Below are 21189 nucleotides of genomic sequence, written 5' to 3' on the forward strand. Positions count from 1 at the left end.
CCCTCAGAATATTCAATGCGTAAAATCAAACTGAATGTTTTTAGGACTGAGTGCACACATTGGTCTGCATGTGAACAGTCAAAGATGGAGGCTGAGGTGCTGGGTGTAGCTTGTATACTAAGCATATAAAAGGAACAGCTGTTTGACATTTCAGTATATTTGGGGACTGACCAAACCAAAGAGACCGAGAACAAATAGCATTGGCCTTTGTGTTGTAATTTTAAAATTCATTTTTGTCTACTTTGGAAAGCACTTTGTGTTCTATGCTTGTAAGGTCTTATATAAATAAAATGTGCTATTATTATTATTAGTATTATTATTATTATTTTTATTATTATTATTATTATAATAAAATGAACATTACCAATCAATATCAGCTGTGCATTTCTGTGAGGATCAGTCTCAGCTGTGCATGCATGCAGGAGAGGATGCTGCTGTCCGTGGTGCTGAAGACCTGCCATGCGTCAGGAGATAGCAAGAAGCCCCATTTCTGGCTAAAGAGGAGCAACAGAGGCACACCATCGCCCAGCCCCCCTGATACTAACAAATGGTCAAAGACCAAAGGGGACTGGAGCCTCCTTACTCAGCACCCTGAGGCCTGTACTACAATGGTGGCAAGGGAAGAACAGTTTATTTTCTCTTGTTTTTTGCCAGTCAGTCCATACGGTTTGGTCTCATACAAGGATTACCGAACCCTACTGGTGGCCTGGTGCCAGTGCCTCGTGGTTTGGGGACCACACTCCGGGTGCATCTGTCTACAAGGCAGCTAAAGCCCGTTACTCAGACAAGCAGCAGAGAGATCTGACTCAGCTGAAGTGGCAACCAAGACTTGTTGCCTTTCATTGGCTGACGGCGATGCTGAACACAGCCTGCAGCAGGTAGACGTTTTCGCAAAGGAGCCTGAAACCAGTTACCGTGACTACGTGCAGAGCGAGATTTACAGAGGAGAGAGAGGAGCACGTGTACCTCGCATTCAAGTACTGCATCAGGAAAAATAATTTGGGGAAAATAGAGTGATGAAAAATTGAGACAAAATGCTACATTTATCAAATTTCCAAAGTATTTTCATGGGGAATTTAGATTTTTCTAATTCATAGTTGGCTGCAATAGCCAAAACCTAGTTTGAACATTAAAGTGTATTAATTAGCTGTTATTAGCTGTAATTCGAGCATAATTCCAGCTCAAATTCACAGAAATGACAAGTGCAGGACTGAACTTCCTTCTTACATATCTGTAAGGAGAGGAATAGCATATCAAATTTTAGATTTTGGGGGAATGCCCCTTTAAAGATAAAAATGTCAGAGTTAGAAGGCATGGACATAAAGCATGAAAATATATGACATAATCAGGTTTGCAAAGATGGGATACTATTGTATACATAATCTGGTGTTGGACGCAGATTGCAACCCGATGTTGAAACAGTCTCAGTGTCTCTCAACTGCATAGTTTGCAAACAATTTTTAAAGCAGCGAGGACATGCATGTCATATGAAACCCCGAGCAGAAAGCAAGCCCGCGGTGTCACTCACTATATATTTTCCATGCTGACGTCCAAACGGACAGAGACCTGCGCAATACCCTCTGCTCTCTTGTCTTATCTCCCGCTCCATATTTTGCCTCAAAGACCAGATTTATTGCCCTCCAAATGCATTCTGATAAATAGTTGGTTTTATTGCATCAATTACCAGAGCGAACGGGAGGTCAAGCGCGCGCTTGCTTCCTGTGCTGGAGAGAAGGAGCCCAGCCTCCCCAGCCCCCTCCCCCCCTCCCCACCCCACCCCCCCGAAGCCACAATTAAGTGTCGCCAGGGACGCGAGATTAAATCACAACTCTCCTGTTCAACAGGAATCCATTGTTCCAAATCAGAGAGGGAGGGAGATATTCGAAGCGCTGCCCCGAGCGATCGGCGGATAACGGCGGGCTCTAACGAGCGCGTAACCAGACAGTGACCCCCCCATCAGCATTCATCATCCGCGCTGTCAGCAGCGCGTCGCCCCCATCTCTCGCACGCCGATAATTTAATGCGAAAAATCAATTAGCCCGCATGCGGCCACCGCGGAGGCAATTTACAAATCCGGTCCGAAAAAATTTCTGCGTCGAAAGTAGCGATTCAGCACAAAGGAAGTGATCTAAGTGATCACTTAAAACGCATCAGCCCTCTGCGTCTCCGTTCATGTTGCCGGAACTGACTTTTTTTATTCCATTGCAGGTCTGTGCGTACATTCTCCACAAACTGCAGTGAAACAGTAAAGCTGTATCACAATTCTGAACAAGACTCACATTATATATTTACATGGTATAGATCACGTCTCACACCATGCTGACCCCGAGGGTTACTTGATGTGATGTGGCTGCCAGCTCTGTCCAACGGTCTATTTTGATCCATTACAGCAAAATCTTTTGAGGATCGTTCATTACAAATTGACTTCATTTACATCATGTGCACCAATTTTTGAAGGTAAACTTTTAGAAGAAGAGAAATTTAACATTAGGAAGCCACCTGTGTTTTAACAGCACACTGAGTTCTGAGGCACCTGCTTGTCTCACAGAGATGCGAGCCGCTCACACTAAGCTAACAAATACAAGCCACTCATACAATGCTACTGACTGGGAAACAGTGGCGCTATGCTAACAACAGTGAGCCACTGGCATCATACTGAGGGTTCACGAAGTAACAAGGTGTCTGTTCATGTTATGCTAACAACTGAGAGCTTCTCATAGCTGAGACAGCCCCTCCTGATACACTAATGAGTTTCTATTGGAGCACCTTGCAGATGTGTCTTCTGTGGGAGGGTCCTGATTGTCAGAGAGGAACAGTCTTAATGTTTCGATGCCTCAGCACTTGTAACTTGCAATTTGACTAACTTGTTTTCGACGGTGCAGTGCAGCACTTACCCTCTGAATGTGTCCAAAGACCTCAGCCGTGAAGATGCAGGTTTCATCTGTTCAACATCCCTGCTGCAGCTTGCATCCTAAGTTCAAACCGAAAGGAAGAAAAGTTCATTTTGAAAAGAAAACGGCATTAAAATCCTTCATTGGCAATTGAATTAAATTTTATACTCACACTTAATTTTACTTGCTCTTGCATGTTTGTCACATATACAAGCTTAAGTGAAATAAAATAAACATTTGTCAACAGGCAGCAGAAATCCTTAATATTGAGAATGTGAATTTATATCAGTGTAACCACACGTTATTGATATCATCTTAAAAACCTCTCTCAGTTTCAGTTAGTGTTCATGTTAGATGCCAACAAAAAGAATTTGGCAAGTTAGCTATGGATATGACCATCGAAATCGTGACTAGTGGCATATAAACAGTCAGATGTTTTGGGTTTGAATAATGAATACCTGTCAGGCTTCTCAGTAATAGATCACAGTGTAATTTTTCAAGGTTGAAAACCATGATGTGAGGTCGTGACTGAAATGATGGAAAGAATGTGCTTTGGACATACAGTAACACAAAGGGTTGAGAACTGAGAGAGAGAGGGGGCGAGAGAGAGATCAAGAGGGAGAGAGGGAGAGAGGGAGAGAGAGAGATGGAGAGGGAGAGAGAGAGATGGAGAGGGAGAGCGCTCCACTAACCCAAATGACATTACGGTTTTAAACAAAGCCACAATTATTGGCTGCTGCCTCGAGGCTCTGTTTACACATTTCAGAGCTTTTTTTTCCCCCCCCCGGTTATGAATACATTCTTTCTTCTAGAAGACATAAGGGGTCACGTCAAAATTGTCTCCTTTTTTTAAGAAGAAAAAAATGTATGTCTTTGTTTAATGTATACAGTTCAAGGATTTAGATTTTCCTGTGGACACAATTCCTCCTTGAGAAAATAAAACACGTTGTTATGTATGCTTCCTCTAAAGCATATACCATGCATTCTTTTGGGTGAATTTGAAAACGAGAAAATAAGAAGGTTGATTCTCGGCCAGTTTTGGTCCGGACAAGGATGCACAGTCCCTGCTTGTGAGACCTTATGAGGAAGACCTGTGGGCCTTCGCAGATTGAATTTCCTCTCCAGAACAGGAAGAGGACAGTCCTAATTTCGCGTGATGGATCTGCCTGCCACGATGGGACCATATGGGAGACAGGCGCCTTCTCCTTCGCCACAGAACAGAGGGAACAGCTATTCATATTTATCACAAATCGCCGCTTTAATGGAAACGACAGGGAGATGGCTGCTCGTGGCCCAATCACCCTTAAGTTAACAACAACAACACCGATAGCAACAAAAACATCCATACGACTTTACCTGTGAATAATACGCCACTAGATTAGTTTTAGACAAATACATTTAGTATTCAAACCTTACCTGAATAAAAACTAGTATTCAACATATAAAGATCTACAGGGTATACTATATGGCAAACAAATGTTTCAACAAATGCAGAATTACATTATTGCAAAAAAATTGCATTATTTTGCTTTTCACGATAATACATATGTATGTCAGACCGTGTGTTTGTGTGCATGTTTGCATATCACAGTAGCACTCCATTGTATTTTAAAGTACTTTATTTTGAAAATCAAAAAATATTAGAAATATAATCACTCCACATGATATTGCCATGAGTTATAGGTAATAGTTTCCTATCTGGTTGCATGTCATATTAAGTATTAAGATTACAAATATAATCATACTCTAGTAAGTATTGATCGACATAAAAGGGCAACTTGTGCCTGCTATGACAAATTGTTAAAGCACACAGTTTGTGTAATGGTATGGAAATTAGTTGGCATGGACATTTAAAGTGGGAGGGAACAATGATTCAAACATAAATCTTAAATTTGTTAAGTTGCAAAATCCTGCTCCACATTTCAACGTTATTTCAAAGTGACTAGATGTCATATGATACACAGACAGTTTTTGTAACCTAAATGAATGTTTACATTATGCACATTGTACACTGTTGTACATTATACACCATTCATGACGAATACACAGGGAGAATGTGTACTTGTTCATGAAGGGAGATGTGGCATGAACAAAAAATGTGCCGTAATGAGTTCATTGGAGGTCAGAGGTCATTCACATAACGTGAAGCATATACTGCAGCATGTACTGTAGAACTGGAGGGAATGGAGGGTCAGGTGGTCAAACACTAACACGGTGGCCACCTCTGAAATTTGTGGCCAACCAGGTTTCACAAACCAGTCAGCTGACTTAACAGGAATGTGCAGTAAGAGAAGCAGAAAGGCCATCAGCAAAAGAACGTCCGCATTCGGAGGGATTCATTTTCACAGGAAAACAGTCCTCGCTATAAGCTTAGACCCTCTGCATTTTAATTTGCAATAATGCACCTTAATGGCTAAATGCATCCTCTCTAGCCATGGCTACGTTTGTTCAGTTAATTTATTGGTGTTGCTCATTTTCAGCTGTATAAAATGAGTACTTACACAGTCCAGTGAAGACTCTCCTGCTCTTCTGCAACACAGGAGGCTGATGCATTTCGATTTCTTCAGCCATCTGCATTGAAATATACGATTAATAGTTATTAATCGGATAAGTCTGGCTAGAGCTCATGCAGCATCGTAATAACTTGTTTTCAGTCCTATGATGAATCACTTGGAAACCAATCCAGTTTAATAATTATGTTTCATTACCTTTCCTAGGCACAGAGCTGTATTTTCATGATTTAAGCAGATGATGCATCCACATTTTGAAAAATGTACTGTATTCCATGTTGACACACACACACACACACATGCATGCGCATGCTTGCACACACACACATACACACACACATTTTTTACCCCCACTTTTTCCCCATCCCTAGTTATATTATGCCCTTGTGTCTGAAGTTGTGTGTCTCGCACCCAAACCAGCTCTTTACCCGGTATGTGTCGGTGATGTAGAGCAGAATGCCAAACTTGCCTGTAGAGATAGGGCGTAGAGACATAGAGGACAGCCAATAGGAACAGGACAACCGCTGCGGCCAGAAGGGCTGCCATTGGGACAGGAAGAGGAAACGTTTCATTAAAAATTAAACGCCCTTTTCAGCCAAAGTAAACACAGCTGTACAAATGAAAGAGGTACCCCCCTCCCAAAACGCGTTCGTCGCGTATTGAGTACAGCGAATCGATTAAGAGAACTTCTCGTTTTCAAAGTCTGCTTCCCACTACACAGATATGCTCAGCAGCTGAATTAATCGGAGGTTAGAGGAACTGTGTTTTTGTTGGCCGACCACTTGCAGACCAAGGTCGACCGCGTTCGAGGACAGACAGTGAATGTGACAGGGACCCAAAATTGAGTTTGCGTGATGTGTCCCCTCTTCTTTTCCTCTTCACTCTGGAGCTTTTGTATCACACAACGGGCAGTGCATGCTGGGAAACAGTGAGCTATCTCAGTACTGCATGACCTCTGTCCGTCTGAGTTTCTCAGCATGCTGACACTTGTGGGGATCTTTGACTGGGGAATTCACCACTTGCAGGGCGCAGGTCACACAACAAAATGTATGAAGGTTGTTGCATCAACGGGACAGTTACAACTGGTCATGGGAGCTTTAAAAATGTGAATAAAAATCTGTTTTTATACCATGTGTGTCATAAAATCCGAAGTGATACCCAGACTGGAATACCCAAACTAGAAGGCCATGCAAAAATTATCCTGAATATCTTTGCAATGTTTCATCAAGCAGTTTATGTTTCAGAACTTAAATATCAGTGCTAAAATAATTAGTCATGAAGCACTGATCAACCGTGTCCAGAGAGAGCCAGGACTGGAGTCAGGGAAGCACAGCAAAGATCACAAACGGAGCAAATGGGTTTTAAAGCAATAATGGCTGTTCGTACATGCGTGCGTCGGTGTGATAGATTATGAGGGAAAACACAGTGAGGGTGAGCGCAAAGGCTTCACCATGGAGACAGCATGCACCTGCGCACCTGTACCATTAAACCATTTTATTTACTGCATCTGGGCCATTTCAGGAAGACTGGGCTGTTACACAGAGAAATGGGGTCGGTGCTTTATTATTCAAAAACATACAAAAAAAATACAAAGGTGTTCTGTTTGGATTATTATGAGTTCTTACATTATTTCAGCCAACAGCAGTTGGTCAATCTTTCATCAAGTAGTAAGCTTTTCACACATCCAGGTGTTTCAATACTTTTCTTTCCCGTGGCTAGTTTGCTTCATTAACCAACCAGAGCTGCATATGATTCCCAGAATTCACTGGGAAAAGTGCCCAAGTTGGCAGCTGAGTTTATGGAATATATTGCTTGTTTTACATGGGTAACATGTTTATGTATGCAATGTACCAGAGCATACCTCACAGAAGGGAATTCCTCCAGTAATGACCATCAACCAGTAGCCTCAACCAATCCTGTTTCAGATCCACCCGTCGCCCTATCAACATTGCGGACCATCTCCAAATAACACTACAAACTGCACCCTCGCCCCAATCACATAACAGACCCCTGTTCCTCACAGCCAATCACAGTGGAGCGCGTGAGCACTCCTCACACTCTGGCGGGCTCAGCCCCGCAGAACGGACAGGTCTGGAGTAATGGTCCTAAAAGGCTGACCCGTGGCATAATCTGCGGAGCTTTAAGTACGGCCACATTATGGGAAATCTGCTCTCAGCGAGCCGGCCATTACCTCCGATTCCCCACGGCCCCTTAATGTATCTCCCGCAGTCCCCGCCCCTGCAGCAAAACAAACAGAAAGCTTTTATTTTAGCTGTTTTCGGGACAAAACCCGCTAATCTGGTCGATATTCGGGCCTCCCCCGGGGACGCCCGTCAGCCAGGCTTTGGCACGGCTGTGGGGCGGTGGAGACGCCGCCTGCGTCTGATTCGATTAGGAGCAGGACAGGATCAAAGCACGCTTAAGCAGGATGCACCTCCACAAAGCGAGGAGCACTGTCTGTTCTGTATGTGTATGTGTATTATTATTATTATTATTATTATTAGTAGTAGTAGTAGTCAAAGTAGTAGTAATAGTAGTAGTAGTAGTAGTAGTAGTAGTAGTAGAAGTACCTGACTGCATAATAGTTGAAGCAGCAGCAGTTGTAGCAGTAATAGTAGAAGTAATAGTACAAGTAGCAATAGTAATAGTATAGTACTGTAGTAGTAGCAGTACCAGAAGCTGTAGTAATAATTGTTCAAATAGTGGTAGAAGTAATAGAAGCAACAGCAGCAGTAGCCATAGTAGCAGTAGTAGTAGTACCTGACTGCATAATAGTTTAAAGACAGTCAAATAAAATGCATTGAGGACAGATCTGCTCAATCAAAACAGTTAAATAGTTTAAATTAAATAAAAATATGTGCTATTTGAAATGTGAGTGTCAGTTAGTATTTTGTTTTTGTATTTGTATTTGTATTTGTTTCCGTAAAAAGCCCTACTACAGTGCTAACAGCTGCCAGGTTAGCAACAATAATTAATTATTTGCTTATAATCTGACAACGGCAGAGCAACTCATTTTCAACCCTCTGAAACTCACAAAACCTTATTAGTTTGTATGCATTCGTAGATGAATCAAAGTTCTATGGAAATTTTAAATTATTATCCACTCAAAAATAAATACACCAACTGAACCTGCAGTGACTTACATCTTAAGTGCTTTGGCTGTGTCCCAAATGGGATTGGACAGGAGTGTAATGGTTCCTCTCAATGAATGAGTCAAGGTTCGGGTATTGTCAGGCCCTAGATCTTCCCATTTCCCCCCTAAAGTGGAACCGTTTCCTGTTCCTGTCAGCTCCACTGCTCTGCTGCACACCCTCAATGCATCATGGGACACCGTGATTAATCAGTTCCTGTAGTTTACTAAGCTTACAGGTATAATTCCTCACTTTTACGGATTACATTTACTGGAACAGACACAAGCATAGGCACGCATACACACAATATATGGTTAAACTGTATGTGTCAGTGCATGTGCTGTTATCTGTTTCACCAGCACTGACACCAAGGCTGTTTATCACACATTAAAACATTACAGCAGGATGCACATCTCTGATGCAAATGGTCCTGTGTTTTTGTTTAGGGAAAATAATAATAATTGTCCAGTCAGCAGAGGAGGGAAAACGCTGATATCCGAGCCTGAGGATGAATCTGTAAAGCTGATATCCAGCAGCCCTGTAGGCTGGTCGGATTGGCTACTTCAGCCGTTGGTAATTTCATACCTCAGTGTGTGGAGCCACATTTCTGGAGTAACAAGAATTTGACGCAACTTCCCTGTGTACTGTGAAAGGGCCCATTTCAGAATCTTCCTGCATTAAGTATTTATTACGTCTGAAAATTACACCTCTAATGAGTTGAGTATGAGTTTTATTTGTCAGCATTTTTCTAAATGGAGACGTGTCTTTCTTGTGCTTGTGTGAACAGTAAAGTGTTTAGTATGAAGTGTTTATTGTGACTTATTCACTGTTTTAATGTCTTTCAGTTTGACCTGGTTTACTTTATGAGAAGCGTAACACAGCATTTCACAGATGCTCAGTCTCAACCCCTGTGTGACACCAAGGTAAAACCAGTTGGGGATTTATGGCTTTTATATAGTTAAAAAAAACAAAACTAAACAAAACTGAACTTACGTAAGTAGCTGTTGATCGGTTCCTTGTCCAGAGTCCGAACACAGGTGATGTTGTCAGGGTAACCAGAAGGCTGGACCCACACAGAATAATGTCCGGATTCGCCATACAGTTGACTCCACCTGTGGTAGTACAGCACATACAGGAAACAATAAAATGACAAGCAGAGATCTGCTCATAACTTTGTGAAGTGATTCGCCTCACGGCTATGCTTCACGCTCACCTTCATGTGAACCCTCAGAATCATCCCCGAGGGCCTGACACCCGCTATAGTCCTGTTCATTAATCTACGGGAAGCCTGGGGGTGGGGGTGGGTGGGGGGGAACGATGGGCAGCTGTGTGATGCTTAAAAGTGACTTCCTGTTTTCGGAACGCAACATCCCTCTTCAAGGGCTTTTAGCATCTAACACATCACCGCTGTCTCCTATGCTCGGGTTGTGGCCTTAGCACCCTTCAAAGCACAGCAGCGACATCTAGGGGCAGAGAGCCGCACGTGCACCTCACGGCACTCATCTCAAGTTTCATCTCCCCAAAAGGTGCATTAGGAGACCTTATTGATCGCCCAGTGAAAAGACATATAACGCTATCACTTAGAGGGTCTTTTTAAGGTGGGGAGAGGAGAGTGAGGGAGGGGGGCGAGGGTTAGATCAATGGGGGGGCTCAGACCGGTGAGGGACCTCCACATTGATCTAGCGAGGCCATCCCCCTCGATCCCATGGACAAGGAGAACAATCTTGTCTCGTGAAATCCGATGCCTTCCAGTTCGTTTAAAGATGACCCCAAATGAAATCCGCGAGCCCTAATGCCTTGCTCGCTCCGATTGTTTATAAATACTGAAACGGATTCTTCCTCCAGAGATTGAGCGCACAGAGGGCTTGCAGGCCTGTTGCTGTGAGCTTTTAACGGGCCTTTTTATCATTATTGGAGTGTCAGCTCTTATTAACCCCGCAAGAAAACGAAATCGATATCCCGGCTCGGTCGGGTATCTTTCTGGAACAAAGCAGGTCACGATAACCCCCCAACCCCTCCCTCCCACCCACCCTCACCCCATACCCCCCCCCGCCCCCCACCCACGCCCAACATGCAATAAATAGTCGGGGAAATTCGAAATGCCATCACTCTCTGTCTGTACCATAACTCCCCACATCTCAAATCTTCTGCACATTGCCTCAGAAATGGAGCAAATGACTCACAAACTTTCACTCACTCACAGTGCCTACTCACAGTTTAATCAGATAAAATACTAATTCAATTAATTACATCCTTTATTTCGTTTTCTATTATGTCTGATGATTTCCCATTTGTAATGAAAACTTAGTGATGAAAAACAACTCACCAAGTTATACTATTTTTTTCTTGTCTTGTATTAAAGAAATGGTGTCCAATGCAATATTCTAATTGGTCAGCCTTGAAGCTCAGCATTTTCCACAAGAGAAATTGCATAATGGCATAATGTCAAGATGCAGATTCTGTGCAGAAGTACACATTTAAAAAATGGGTTCTTGTGCTCACTTATTTGATTTCATTTCATTTTAGAACTGTTTATGTTCCTCTTTGACCTTGGACACTAAGTGTTAAAAACAGTAATAGCTGCAGTCTATACGTCACCTGCAGGGGGTGCTGTTCTCAGGGTCAGCCTCCACAATCAGAGTCAAGGTGAAACGGGTGCTCACAGAAAGGGACGCGTTGCTGGGGCCGTCTGGAAGGATGAGCAGGGGCTGATACAGGCACTGGGAGAGAAACGCAACAGCTTCTGGAAAGTTCTGTGATCTTCTCCTACCCCTCCCTCACATTCTCCCCATTCAGCAACCCACTGAACCTGCATGCAGGTCTGCATAATTACAATAACCCACACGCACATTCCCACTATTAAAATAACCCAAGAGCACTGGCCATTCATCACTACATAAATATGTCAATTAATCACATGACCCCACAAGCTTTTCATTTACAAATACTGCAAAAGAGGGAACTCGTTCATTTATAGTCATTTTTATTGTAGCTTTGAGAGAAAGTCATTAGAATTCACAGCATTCAATAACGTTGATTTGTACTGTATTTTTTTCTTGCGGGCTTCAAGAAAGCCGGCATTTCGGGCATCCGATTGGCCGGATGCACAAAAGGCTGCCCGGAGCGAACGAAGAGGTGAGATGGCGTGACCGTATATGGGCTTTCCTTCGTAATGGCACGCTGCGGATTGGGGTTACTTAAGAGCGAGTGTCAGGAGAATCCAGCAAAGTGGTTAAAAGGGCCGCTTTGTTACAAATGATATCAGCAGTAAGTCAATATGTCAGTGTAAAGGGGGAGGTGTGTGTGCATTAAGCTGGACTGGTGGCTCGGTGGCTGGCTCGGCTTTACCACAAACACACCAGCCCCGAGGGACCGCGTGTCGCACTCATACAGAATCTGGCGCATTCAGTATTTTATATAAATGCAGGCCTTCAGTAGCTATACTGCAGGTATACCTCTAAATCTCAGAGATTAGATGTCTCTGATAGATGTGAGCTCTCCTAAAATAGAGATTTATAAGTTAAGACCAATTTCTCTATTGTTTTAGTTTTGTTTTACTTATATTGACTTGATTGAGAATATTTGTGTTAAGTTCAGGCACAGTTTAATTATCTGCTATTACTACATTACATTACAGACATTTAGCAGACGCTCTTATCTTGAGTGACTTACACAACTTTTGCATAGCATTTACATTGCATTCATTCACACAGCTGGATATATACTGAAGCAATGCAGGTTAAGTACCTTGCTCAAAGGTACAATGGCAGTGTCCTACCCAGGAACTGAACTTGTGACCTTTTAGGTTACAAGACCAGTTCCTTACCAATTATTCTACTCCGCCACCCAAGAATAGCAAACACATTTAGGGTAAACATGCATGTTTACATACAGCATGCATCATTTAAATATAATTGCCCTCTCTGTGTAAATGAGCAGCAAAGAGATGGGTGGTTCCTGTGATTTACATTACAGCGAAGTATAGGGTTTTAGTGTAGGATAAGAGAGTAGGTCGGACACATTGACAGAAATTGTTCAATGAATATTCTCTCCCCTATATTCCTCTGATTTGAATCCTTTCCCATTGATGGCGGGATTCGGTCGATTGGATGGCGGTGTACATATCAGGAGCGGCTTTTCCTGTCCTTTGAGTGGAAATAGATAGGGGCATGCCCGACAGGAGACAGGAAACGTATTTATTTTCCTACTCAACCCGGCACGAACGGCACACACAGGACCCATTCTCAAGCAGACGAAATAATCGTTAGAACGGATGACTGGACGCCGCGAGACTCGCGAAAGACTCGCCAGAGATTCGGTGTTCTCCGTCTCACAATCCGCCGCAGCGCTGGCTTCGGAAACGTAATTAAAAAACGGACGTTTAATACCTTATAGCAGTGATCGGAGATGTAGGAAACTCTGATGCCAGACTGCAGGTCGTTGTGCACTGTGAGCAATGCCTCATCCATTTTTAAAGCCCGCACTATGAATAAAAAATCATAAGTGCATTATTAGAGATGAATTCTGATATTCAAATATAATTACATTAGACAAGTAATCTGGTAAACTGCCAATAACAGTTCTGAATGTTTTTAACTGGAACTGTCTGCAAGTTACAGTAAATGTGAAATACTGACAAGCCAACATCGCATAACCCACACAATGATTATATAACCAAGAAACCAAAAGTAAACAAATTTCAACTCACACAGTGGACACAATTCATGAATGAGCACAAATTGCTTGGTTAATGTTAAAACAAAGGTAGATTGCGTACCTATAAATCTTCACCTTTAAAACTTCAGCAGTTTCTTAAACAAATCTTACTGCTGATATTATAGCATCATTATGACCAACAAAAATCTTAATTAAAACTAATATCATCCTAGACAAAAGACTAGAGACTAAACAAAGATTTCTCTGTTTTGCACAAATCCCATTGAAAAATGAAATCTTGATATAAGTGATCTGCATCCATGTACTGAGGTTATTGGATTTACAGTAAAACAATAGTAAAATGGTGGCCTTGAGTTACAGATTTTAAAGAGAATATACTCTGGATTATTGTCCGGGTGAGCCACCGCACTACTACTGTCTCCAGTAGACTTTACACTATCATTTCAGCGTAAATCATAATAACTTCTGTCATATTAATAGTTCATGTTCCTTTTAATGTAAATGCAAAAGACTGTACACAACTATGATTTCTATCTGTAGTGCAATCTGTCATAATGTTTCTTGCCAGTGTGACAACTTTCCTTTCTTTCCAAAAGTGGTAAATCACTTACTGAAGTAAACAGAACAGCTATGCTGTTTGTATATATGGTTCTTGTCCGGGTTTGTAGCCATAAAGAATACATATAAACATTGGAGAAAAAAACAGTTGTAAAGTTGTAAAATACTTGCCAGTCTGTGGATTTCCTTCAAGCCTCCTTGCAAAAAGAAGTAGGAGCAAGACATGTTTGATGACTACGGACTCCATTCTCAATGTGAAAACAATTACCATGCAATCAGTCTTTATGATGCATATTTCAGTGATCAAAGGTCAAAGGTGAGAAGGAAGCCAGGAATTTCCTTGTGTTTATTGTGTCTGTGTGACATTCTGCATTGAGCTAATATGAGTATACAGTATGTGTGAAAATGACTACACACGTAGTACTGTACATGTATTATATCATGAGAACAGACTGCATTCTTAGAAACAAAATAATATTATATGAACCTTAAACAAGTTTGCTCCATTTAATTAGATCGTTTTCCTCTCTAAAGCCATAATGTATATCGTATCTGACATTTTGATGGTACAAGGTTAGTCAAATAAAATAATGCATATTTTTACATAGATAAAAATATAGAAAGGTTTAGAATAACTCAATATTATACAAATATAATAAAAAATATATACAGTGACCTCAAAGAAATTTAAAATTGTGGAGCACATAGCCAAATCAAGAAAAAAAAAAGTCTTTGCTTCTAACATTATAGACCGCACTGTATATGATATTCAATATGAGTTATGAAAGGTATAAGCAAATAAATCATCAAAATCTGTACTTTTTAAATTACATTAAATTTAGATTTATTCTAAGAGTCTTGCTGGTCAGTCTTCAACACAGCATCACAATTCACAATATTAACGCTACAAAGTTATTCCAAGTAATTACATTCTTGTTGTAAGTGTAGCATATGTCTCTTAGCTGATCATGTTAGTACAGCAAACGACTAAAAAATCAAGTGCAGACACCAGCATTTTTAACTGCCAGCTGACCTCCGCCACCAAACCCCCTCAAAGTTTTTTTTTACCTCCTAAAAACTGGCAATTCATTTTATTTCATTTTTGTCCCCTGTAGGGGACATTCTTAAGCTCAAGAACCATTTTTTGTACTTGACTGAAACTTACACCACAAGGGACATTCAATAAAATATTTTTAAAATATTTTCACTGCAACATGTTTTTTGTTATTCAAGAAACATCTTACTGCCAGGTACCAGGAGGATATGACATTGTTCTCTTCTTTCACCATTGAATTTCTCTCCAATGAACAATTATAAGGTGTATATGATATGATAATTGTAATGCAGCACTATTCAGGTTAGTTTTGGCCTGTCTATGAAACCTGGACAGAGTGCGTGGTCATACTCTTCTCTCCCTACCCCTCTCCCACCCCCAAACTACCCCAGTGGCTTTACAGTAACCATGTGTTAGGGCTTAGCTAAACCATGGAATGGTACATACGTGCTCCTGATCTATTTGCTTGGAGATATGTCTGTTATGGTCCCTATTTCTTGTTTATTACAATAATGCAAAAGAATGAGAACTAATGATATACTTTTGTGAAATTTCTAAAATATATAACCACAGGGAGACAAAGTGTCTCCAAACAAATTTTCACTTCACATTTTTCTATACTGTAATTTGTGGATATATTTCAAGCAGTTGGGTGCATAAAGATAACTCACAGAAGTTCCTTTTATGTCTATTAAACATGATTGAAGAAACAGAATGTGGATGCAATGCCACAGATTACAGATTTCACTGGTGAAACATCTGTCATACTGGTGCCAAAACACACAAACAGCGAGAGAGACCGAGAGAGAGAGAGAGAGAGTGAGTGAGCGAGAGAGACCGAGAGAGATTGAGAGAGATAGACAGAGTGAGAGAGAGAGAGAGAGAGAGAGAGGGAGAGAGAGAAACTCATTGCCCTGTGCAGAATGCTGACCTCTGGACTGTGGGGGTCATGGCTCAGGGGTCAGGGCTGATCCATTGGAATGCTTCTGCTGTGCCTGCTCTTAATGTAGCCCTGATGATTTCATTGGCCGGTTTCATCCATTACCTGAGGGCCTGAGGGCTGTATAAACTGATTAATTTCCTGGTACACTAAACATAACATGGCTGAGCAGTCACAGTTAATCATGACATAGAAACAAGTTACGCCTCTAAATGTAATGAACTAAAGAGGGGCAGAGCCTGTCAAGCATGCTGCAATCACGGTGGTGGGGGGGTTGTAAAAAAAAAAATACAGGGTTTAATTCTGATTGTTGATCTTGCTTTTTGTTGCACGCTCTTTCATTCCTTTGGAAAAACAAACTCTGCGTGGTATCAGCAAAATTTTGTATTAAGACATAATAAAAGAATCACAAAGAGGCAACTTTCACGTTTGCAACAACCTTCGTCAGACACAGTAGTTGTCTGCAGACTTCACTTCTGACCGAGTGAAACTGCTTGCTACAGGTTACAGAAGGCAGAGGCATCCACGCATAACCTGCAGGACACCATACCGCCAGGGCTGCTGGCTGGATTGCCTGCAACATTCTCCTCTGTCAGACAGCATTTTTAATAAGGCTTCTGCCCGGCCAGCTATCGGGGCCTCATAATCAAAGCAAACAGCCAGCCAGCCAGCCAGCCAGCGCTAATTCATTCTGGCTGCAGCAGAGACGGACTTGCAGAGAGAACGGTCGGTGAATAACCTCACAGCATGGTAAGAGCACCTCTCCCCGCTCCTGTCTCGCGTTTCTCAGCTTAGCGGCAGCACACGCAGGGAGCGCTCCTGTTTCTCTCTGACATGTAGGTAGAGGCGTAACTGCCACCACACCTGCATTATGTAAGACGTACCTGTTGCCTCTGGCAGTCTTAAGCATTGAGAACTGCCATAGACTGTTTGTAACTGGACACAGAGTCTCTTTGTGCTGTAACTTGGCCCGATACACCTTCAATAATAATTTTATTTATTTACTAAAAATTTTTGCGCAACAGGTGACGACTGATCGCTGTAGTCTTATTATGGGATAGGCCTATTGTGATGTGGTTCATTCATTTAAAATGTATAGTTCAGACCATGGGTTAACTTAGACTGCATTTACACACGGCTTTCTGACATATATCCTTATACTGTCTGCTTTAAAATCTGCTCTAAAATGTCTTAACTGTCTTAAATAAGCTGTTTTCTATGCCCAAGCCAGGAAATAAATGAATCAATTAAATTAAATATTTCACAGCCTATAACCCAGGAGACAAATGTCCATATATATAAGCAACAAGAGAGAATTATTGATTTGGTTAAAGATAATTACGCACTGTGTAAGATTCAAACATTTCCTTCATTGTCGATATTTCACTTGTCAGTACAGCGTTTGTATTTTTTTTGTTACCGTGAGTCGTGTGCAAGCTGTCTGCTTCAGGGCCCAAATCAAATTGTCTCTCAGCATTATTCTCAAATCACTCACGCGTGACCTGGGATTGAGGAGACCAGTCTGTTGCTATGATACGTGCGTGATGTCATACCCCTTTATCAGCAGTGCTTATTGGAAAGAGATTGCCCCTCTCTTTGACAACTGTTAGCTTTTTGTCAATGTTTAAATCCTGTATTGGTGGGTGTAAAGACCAAGGTGCAGACTGACATTTTCTCTCTCTTTTCAACTTTACTGGTCTATCGTTTTTCCATTTAATGAAAGGTAAAGGCATTTTTATGATGCACTTAATTTTCAGCCTGAAAATATCTTTATTCCATTGTTATTTACTGTATTATATTGTTAATATACTATTACATTAACATTAGCTTTTAGAATAAAAATCAAAACCATTGTTTTAGGAGAGAGCTATGCCACTCGTGCCATGTAATGGTCAGAATTTGGAAGAGTTCAGGGGGGTGGAGAGTTTTTTTTTCTGGAATTTCATTGAAGTAATCATGTCACTGGTTCCACTCTTCAGTAAAATCAGGAATGCAGCACATAACTGGCTCCAGATTTGTCTTCTTCCAGCCAATCACAATGCTTGTTTTTGATACTACCCCTTTCAGATGTGCAAGATGCCAGCCAGCAGAAACAAGCTGAGCTGAATGATGTTGCTGGGCAGACATTTTCTCACAAATAAACCAATCATCATTTCAAAAGCAACTCCTTGTCCACTACTGTAGTACTTTAGCACTTGTACTTAACCGTTCATTTCATTACAGAGAGCTGCAAAATCCAAGAACATACAATTCTTTAGCTTCCCTCAAAAAAGGGATTTATTTTCAGCAGGTGCTCCATATGCAAATCATAATTATAATATAATAAAACAAAGTGTGAGAGCACCCGTGTCCAGCTGAGAGAGACTGAGAGATGGCTGATCGTTCTAACCACTGTTCTCCCTGTGTGTGCTTCTTCTTCCCAGGCTGGCAAAATCCAAGGTTTGAGCGAGGAAGAGAGGGAGCACTTCCTCCCCCTTCTACGCAACGCCCAGTGGGTGGAGGCGGTGGGGCGGGACGCCATCTACAAGGAGTTCATCTTCAAAGACTTCAACCAGGTGGGGGCGGGGCCAGATTATATTTGTTTACACTAGGTGCTGGCTGCCTGGTTACTGAAGATTCAGTCATTCTGGTAGCCATCCGGATAGGACACCTGATTTTACCGACCTCGCCTCAGACGGGATGTGAAAGTCATTTGATTGGCTGTGGTTTCTCCCAGGCGTTCGGCTTCATGTCCAGGGTGGCTCTGCAAGCGGAGAAGATGGACCATCACCCCGAGTGGTTTAACGTCTATAACAAGGTAACACAATTCCCCAACAAAGTATCCCTAGCACAAAGTTCCGAGCACTATTTGCCCTACACAGCATGTTAAACGAACCCATCGCCCCAAGCAGTAACACAGCTACAGCAGGTACTTTGCTTTCAATTCGCAGGTTAATGCTTTAAGCGCGTTACTTAAATGATTTCATTAAGGGAATTTGATACCTGCTTTTCTGCTCTCACCTGTGTGGTCCTGCGGTTCTCCCCCAGGTGCAGATCACCCTGAGCACACATGACTGCGGGGGCCTGTCTCAGCGGGACATCACCCTGGCGACCTTCATCGACCAGGCCTCGGTGCTCTGAGACGGGCCGCGCTGACCCCGCCCCCCTCGGACGTTGTTGATGTCGTCGTTTCGGTATGACAGTTTGTGCAAGTGAGCCTTTAACCTTAAACCATTCGGAAGCTCTCAGATAAGGAAAAATGTCCCAGCCACCAAGCTAAACAAGGCAGACATGGCAACCGAGAGCTCTTTTTGTTTACAACACAAAAAAGGAGGGGAATTTATCAAGAGCCCCCCCATTTTGCTGTGGCCTGTGTTCTCACCAATAGCAAGAGCACCCCCCCCCCCACCCCCCAACATGTATTAATCAGACATGACCGGAAGCCGGTTAAAGCAAGGCTCTCCTACTCTGGGAACTGCAGCCGTGTGGTCTTCCTTTCAAACTTTTCAAATGAACCGTGTGATTATCCCTAGTGCACAGCGGCAGTTAATCTGGCTTTGGAGGGTCCACACAGGGGGCCAAAGGTCTTACACATTCCACAGGTGCTGCCGTGCTCAATGTACACCTACGATGCCTGTCTGTTCACGGTCCGTCTTAATTCACCCGACTTGACCGAACACGGTCCTGTTCGGGTCCAGACAGGTCAGGACCGCGTACTGCATTTTTTTTGCCTGAGGCAGAGGGCCTTGTCTTTTTTTAATCACGTTAAAAAAAACAAGGACTCGATTTCCTCTGGACATACTGTGCCTTTCCTTATCCTCTGTGACTGTTGACTTGTACTTTTGATTCAAAATAAAATAAGTACAGCACGTGTTCTGTGTCTATACTTAAAATCTGCACAATTGCTTAAAAGTACTTCCTGTTTTGGCCCCATGAGTTAATACAGGGCTAGTCAATAGCTATGCCAACCTTGTCTGGTCCTCTACATGCCCTTTACCATTTTCACCTAGAGAAAAAAGTCAATTCACCTCTGTTCACACAGTGAGCACAGCTTATGTTGATCTACGTTTTATTTTAATTAATCGTAATCTTATAATATGCGTTCGAATATTAAATCCCCTGCTGCCCCACTTGAAATCCACAAATGAATACAGGTTCTCTTACCACAAAAATCTCAGTCTGTCCTGTAACTATGGAAACAGTTTTAGCGCAAGGAAGTAGGAAAGGAACTGGCACGAGGATTTTTCCAGTACAGTCAATGCACAATGCGTAATCTAAAAATATAAAAACATTATGAAAACACAGCTCCATCCCATTTCTTTCACCCGGTGGTGCCCAGCATTGTTTGGTGGCTTGTTTACATGTTCATTTAGCCGGTCACTGGTGTTTCCTTCAGGGTTACCCACAATGCTGACCTTCTCTAATATCTCCCAGAAGTCCCAGCGCTGTGGGGGGCTCCCTCAAACCACGACCATCATTCATACAGAAACAATGGCCACATGAGCACACGCACCGTTCTGCCAGCACCGCGCTGCTCTGCTTCCTGCACGGACATTATTTCGGGACGTATCGCTCGCGACTTAAATCAGATGACCAGCGAAGCTATTTTTATGAACTGTAACAATGCCGCCCACCGCCGCCCCACCCACCCCCCATTCAAGCAGCTTCGGGCCAGAGCAAGAACACTCGACACAATAAACTGAACTCGGCTTACAGCACATGAACAGAAACGCTGCTTTTTTCATTTAAAATGATTTATTTTATTTCCAGGAACGACAACTGATACAAAACAGGGCAGTCTATGTAAACTCCACCCACCTCATATTTCATACTGTGTTGCTAGGTTGAGTCACCTGAGAAAAGGCTACATTACGTGTGTGCGTGTGAGGGCCTCACCCAAAAGGCATAGAGGTGAATGCTGCCGGACTCAACGTTAAATGACTGTGCCATTAAAAAAAAAAAGAAAAAAGAAAAAAACAATCAATGACAAACCAAATCACAGATCTCCAAAAAAAAAAAAACTCATTTCCTGCAGTGGTAAAATAACACGTGTATAAGTGGACAAGTGGGGGGAGGGGCGTTCAGAAATGGTTATGAACTGGGATCGTTTTGAATGAGTAGAGGGCCGGTTTAAAAATTGAATATTAAAGCAGAAAGTAAATCAACGTCGATGCATACATTAATAATAAAGCATTAACGTGATATTGTGGGATATATCACTTTTACGCTGCTTCTATTTAACACTGAACCCTCAAAATTGGAAAGTTAAGTCACATTCTGCACACAGTATCAAGGGAATGAAATGGTCCAACAACAATAAAGAAAAGAATTCTTATTCACACTGACCCCGACATGTTCAAATTCCCTAGAATTAAAATTAAACAATAAAACACACACAAACTGAAAAGCAAGGTAACTCATTGAAATATCCGACACAATTAGTGATTAA

The 21189-nt window shown here is 42.1% G+C and overlaps 2 protein-coding genes across 4 annotated transcripts in view; one reads left to right on the top strand and one right to left on the bottom strand.

Annotated features, from left to right (window-relative positions):
* Positions 1-13135, bottom strand: part of si:dkey-192p21.6 (uncharacterized protein LOC565246 homolog) — a 51017-nt gene extending 37882 nt beyond the window's left edge. For 2 of the 3 annotated variants that reach the window (XM_035400199.1, XM_035400200.1), the window contains exons 1-6: positions 12921-13134; positions 11131-11252; positions 9526-9644; positions 5871-5940; positions 5393-5462; positions 2895-2971 (exon numbers count right to left, since the gene is read on the bottom strand). In XM_035400199.1, the coding sequence (XP_035256090.1) occupies positions 2895-2971; positions 5393-5462; positions 5871-5940; positions 9526-9644; positions 11131-11252; positions 12921-13001 (539 nt within the window). In that variant the 5' untranslated portion in view covers positions 13002-13134. Of the gene's footprint in view, positions 1-2894; positions 2972-5392; positions 5463-5870; positions 5941-9525; positions 9645-11130; positions 11253-12920 lie in introns of all 3 variants that reach the window. The other variant, XM_035400201.1, reaches the window with a different exon arrangement.
* A 3224-nt stretch (positions 13136-16359) lies between these two features.
* Positions 16360-19613, top strand: pcbd1 (pterin-4 alpha-carbinolamine dehydratase/dimerization cofactor of hepatocyte nuclear factor 1 alpha). The gene is made up of 4 exons (XM_035400202.1): positions 16360-16511; positions 18185-18316; positions 18478-18558; positions 18789-19613. Exons 1-4 carry the CDS (start codon positions 16509-16511, stop codon positions 18879-18881), a joined length of 309 nt encoding a protein of 102 aa, XP_035256093.1. The 5' UTR covers positions 16360-16508; the 3' UTR covers positions 18882-19613.
* Positions 19614-21189: the final 1576 nt, after the last annotated feature.

The sequence above is a fragment of the Anguilla anguilla genome, chromosome 18 (genome assembly GCF_013347855.1).
Source record: "Anguilla anguilla isolate fAngAng1 chromosome 18, fAngAng1.pri, whole genome shotgun sequence".
Classification (NCBI taxonomy): domain Eukaryota; kingdom Metazoa; phylum Chordata; class Actinopteri; order Anguilliformes; family Anguillidae; genus Anguilla; species Anguilla anguilla.

Excerpts from the sequence above, each read along its gene's own strand:
- pcbd1 (XM_035400202.1), top strand. Across the intron at positions 18,317-18,477 it reads TCTTCAAAGACTTCAACCAG|GCGTTCGGCTTCATGTCCAG; the intron begins GTGGGGGCGGGG and ends GGTTTCTCCCAG. Across the intron at positions 18,559-18,788 it reads GGTTTAACGTCTATAACAAG|GTGCAGATCACCCTGAGCAC; the intron begins GTAACACAATTC and ends GTTCTCCCCCAG.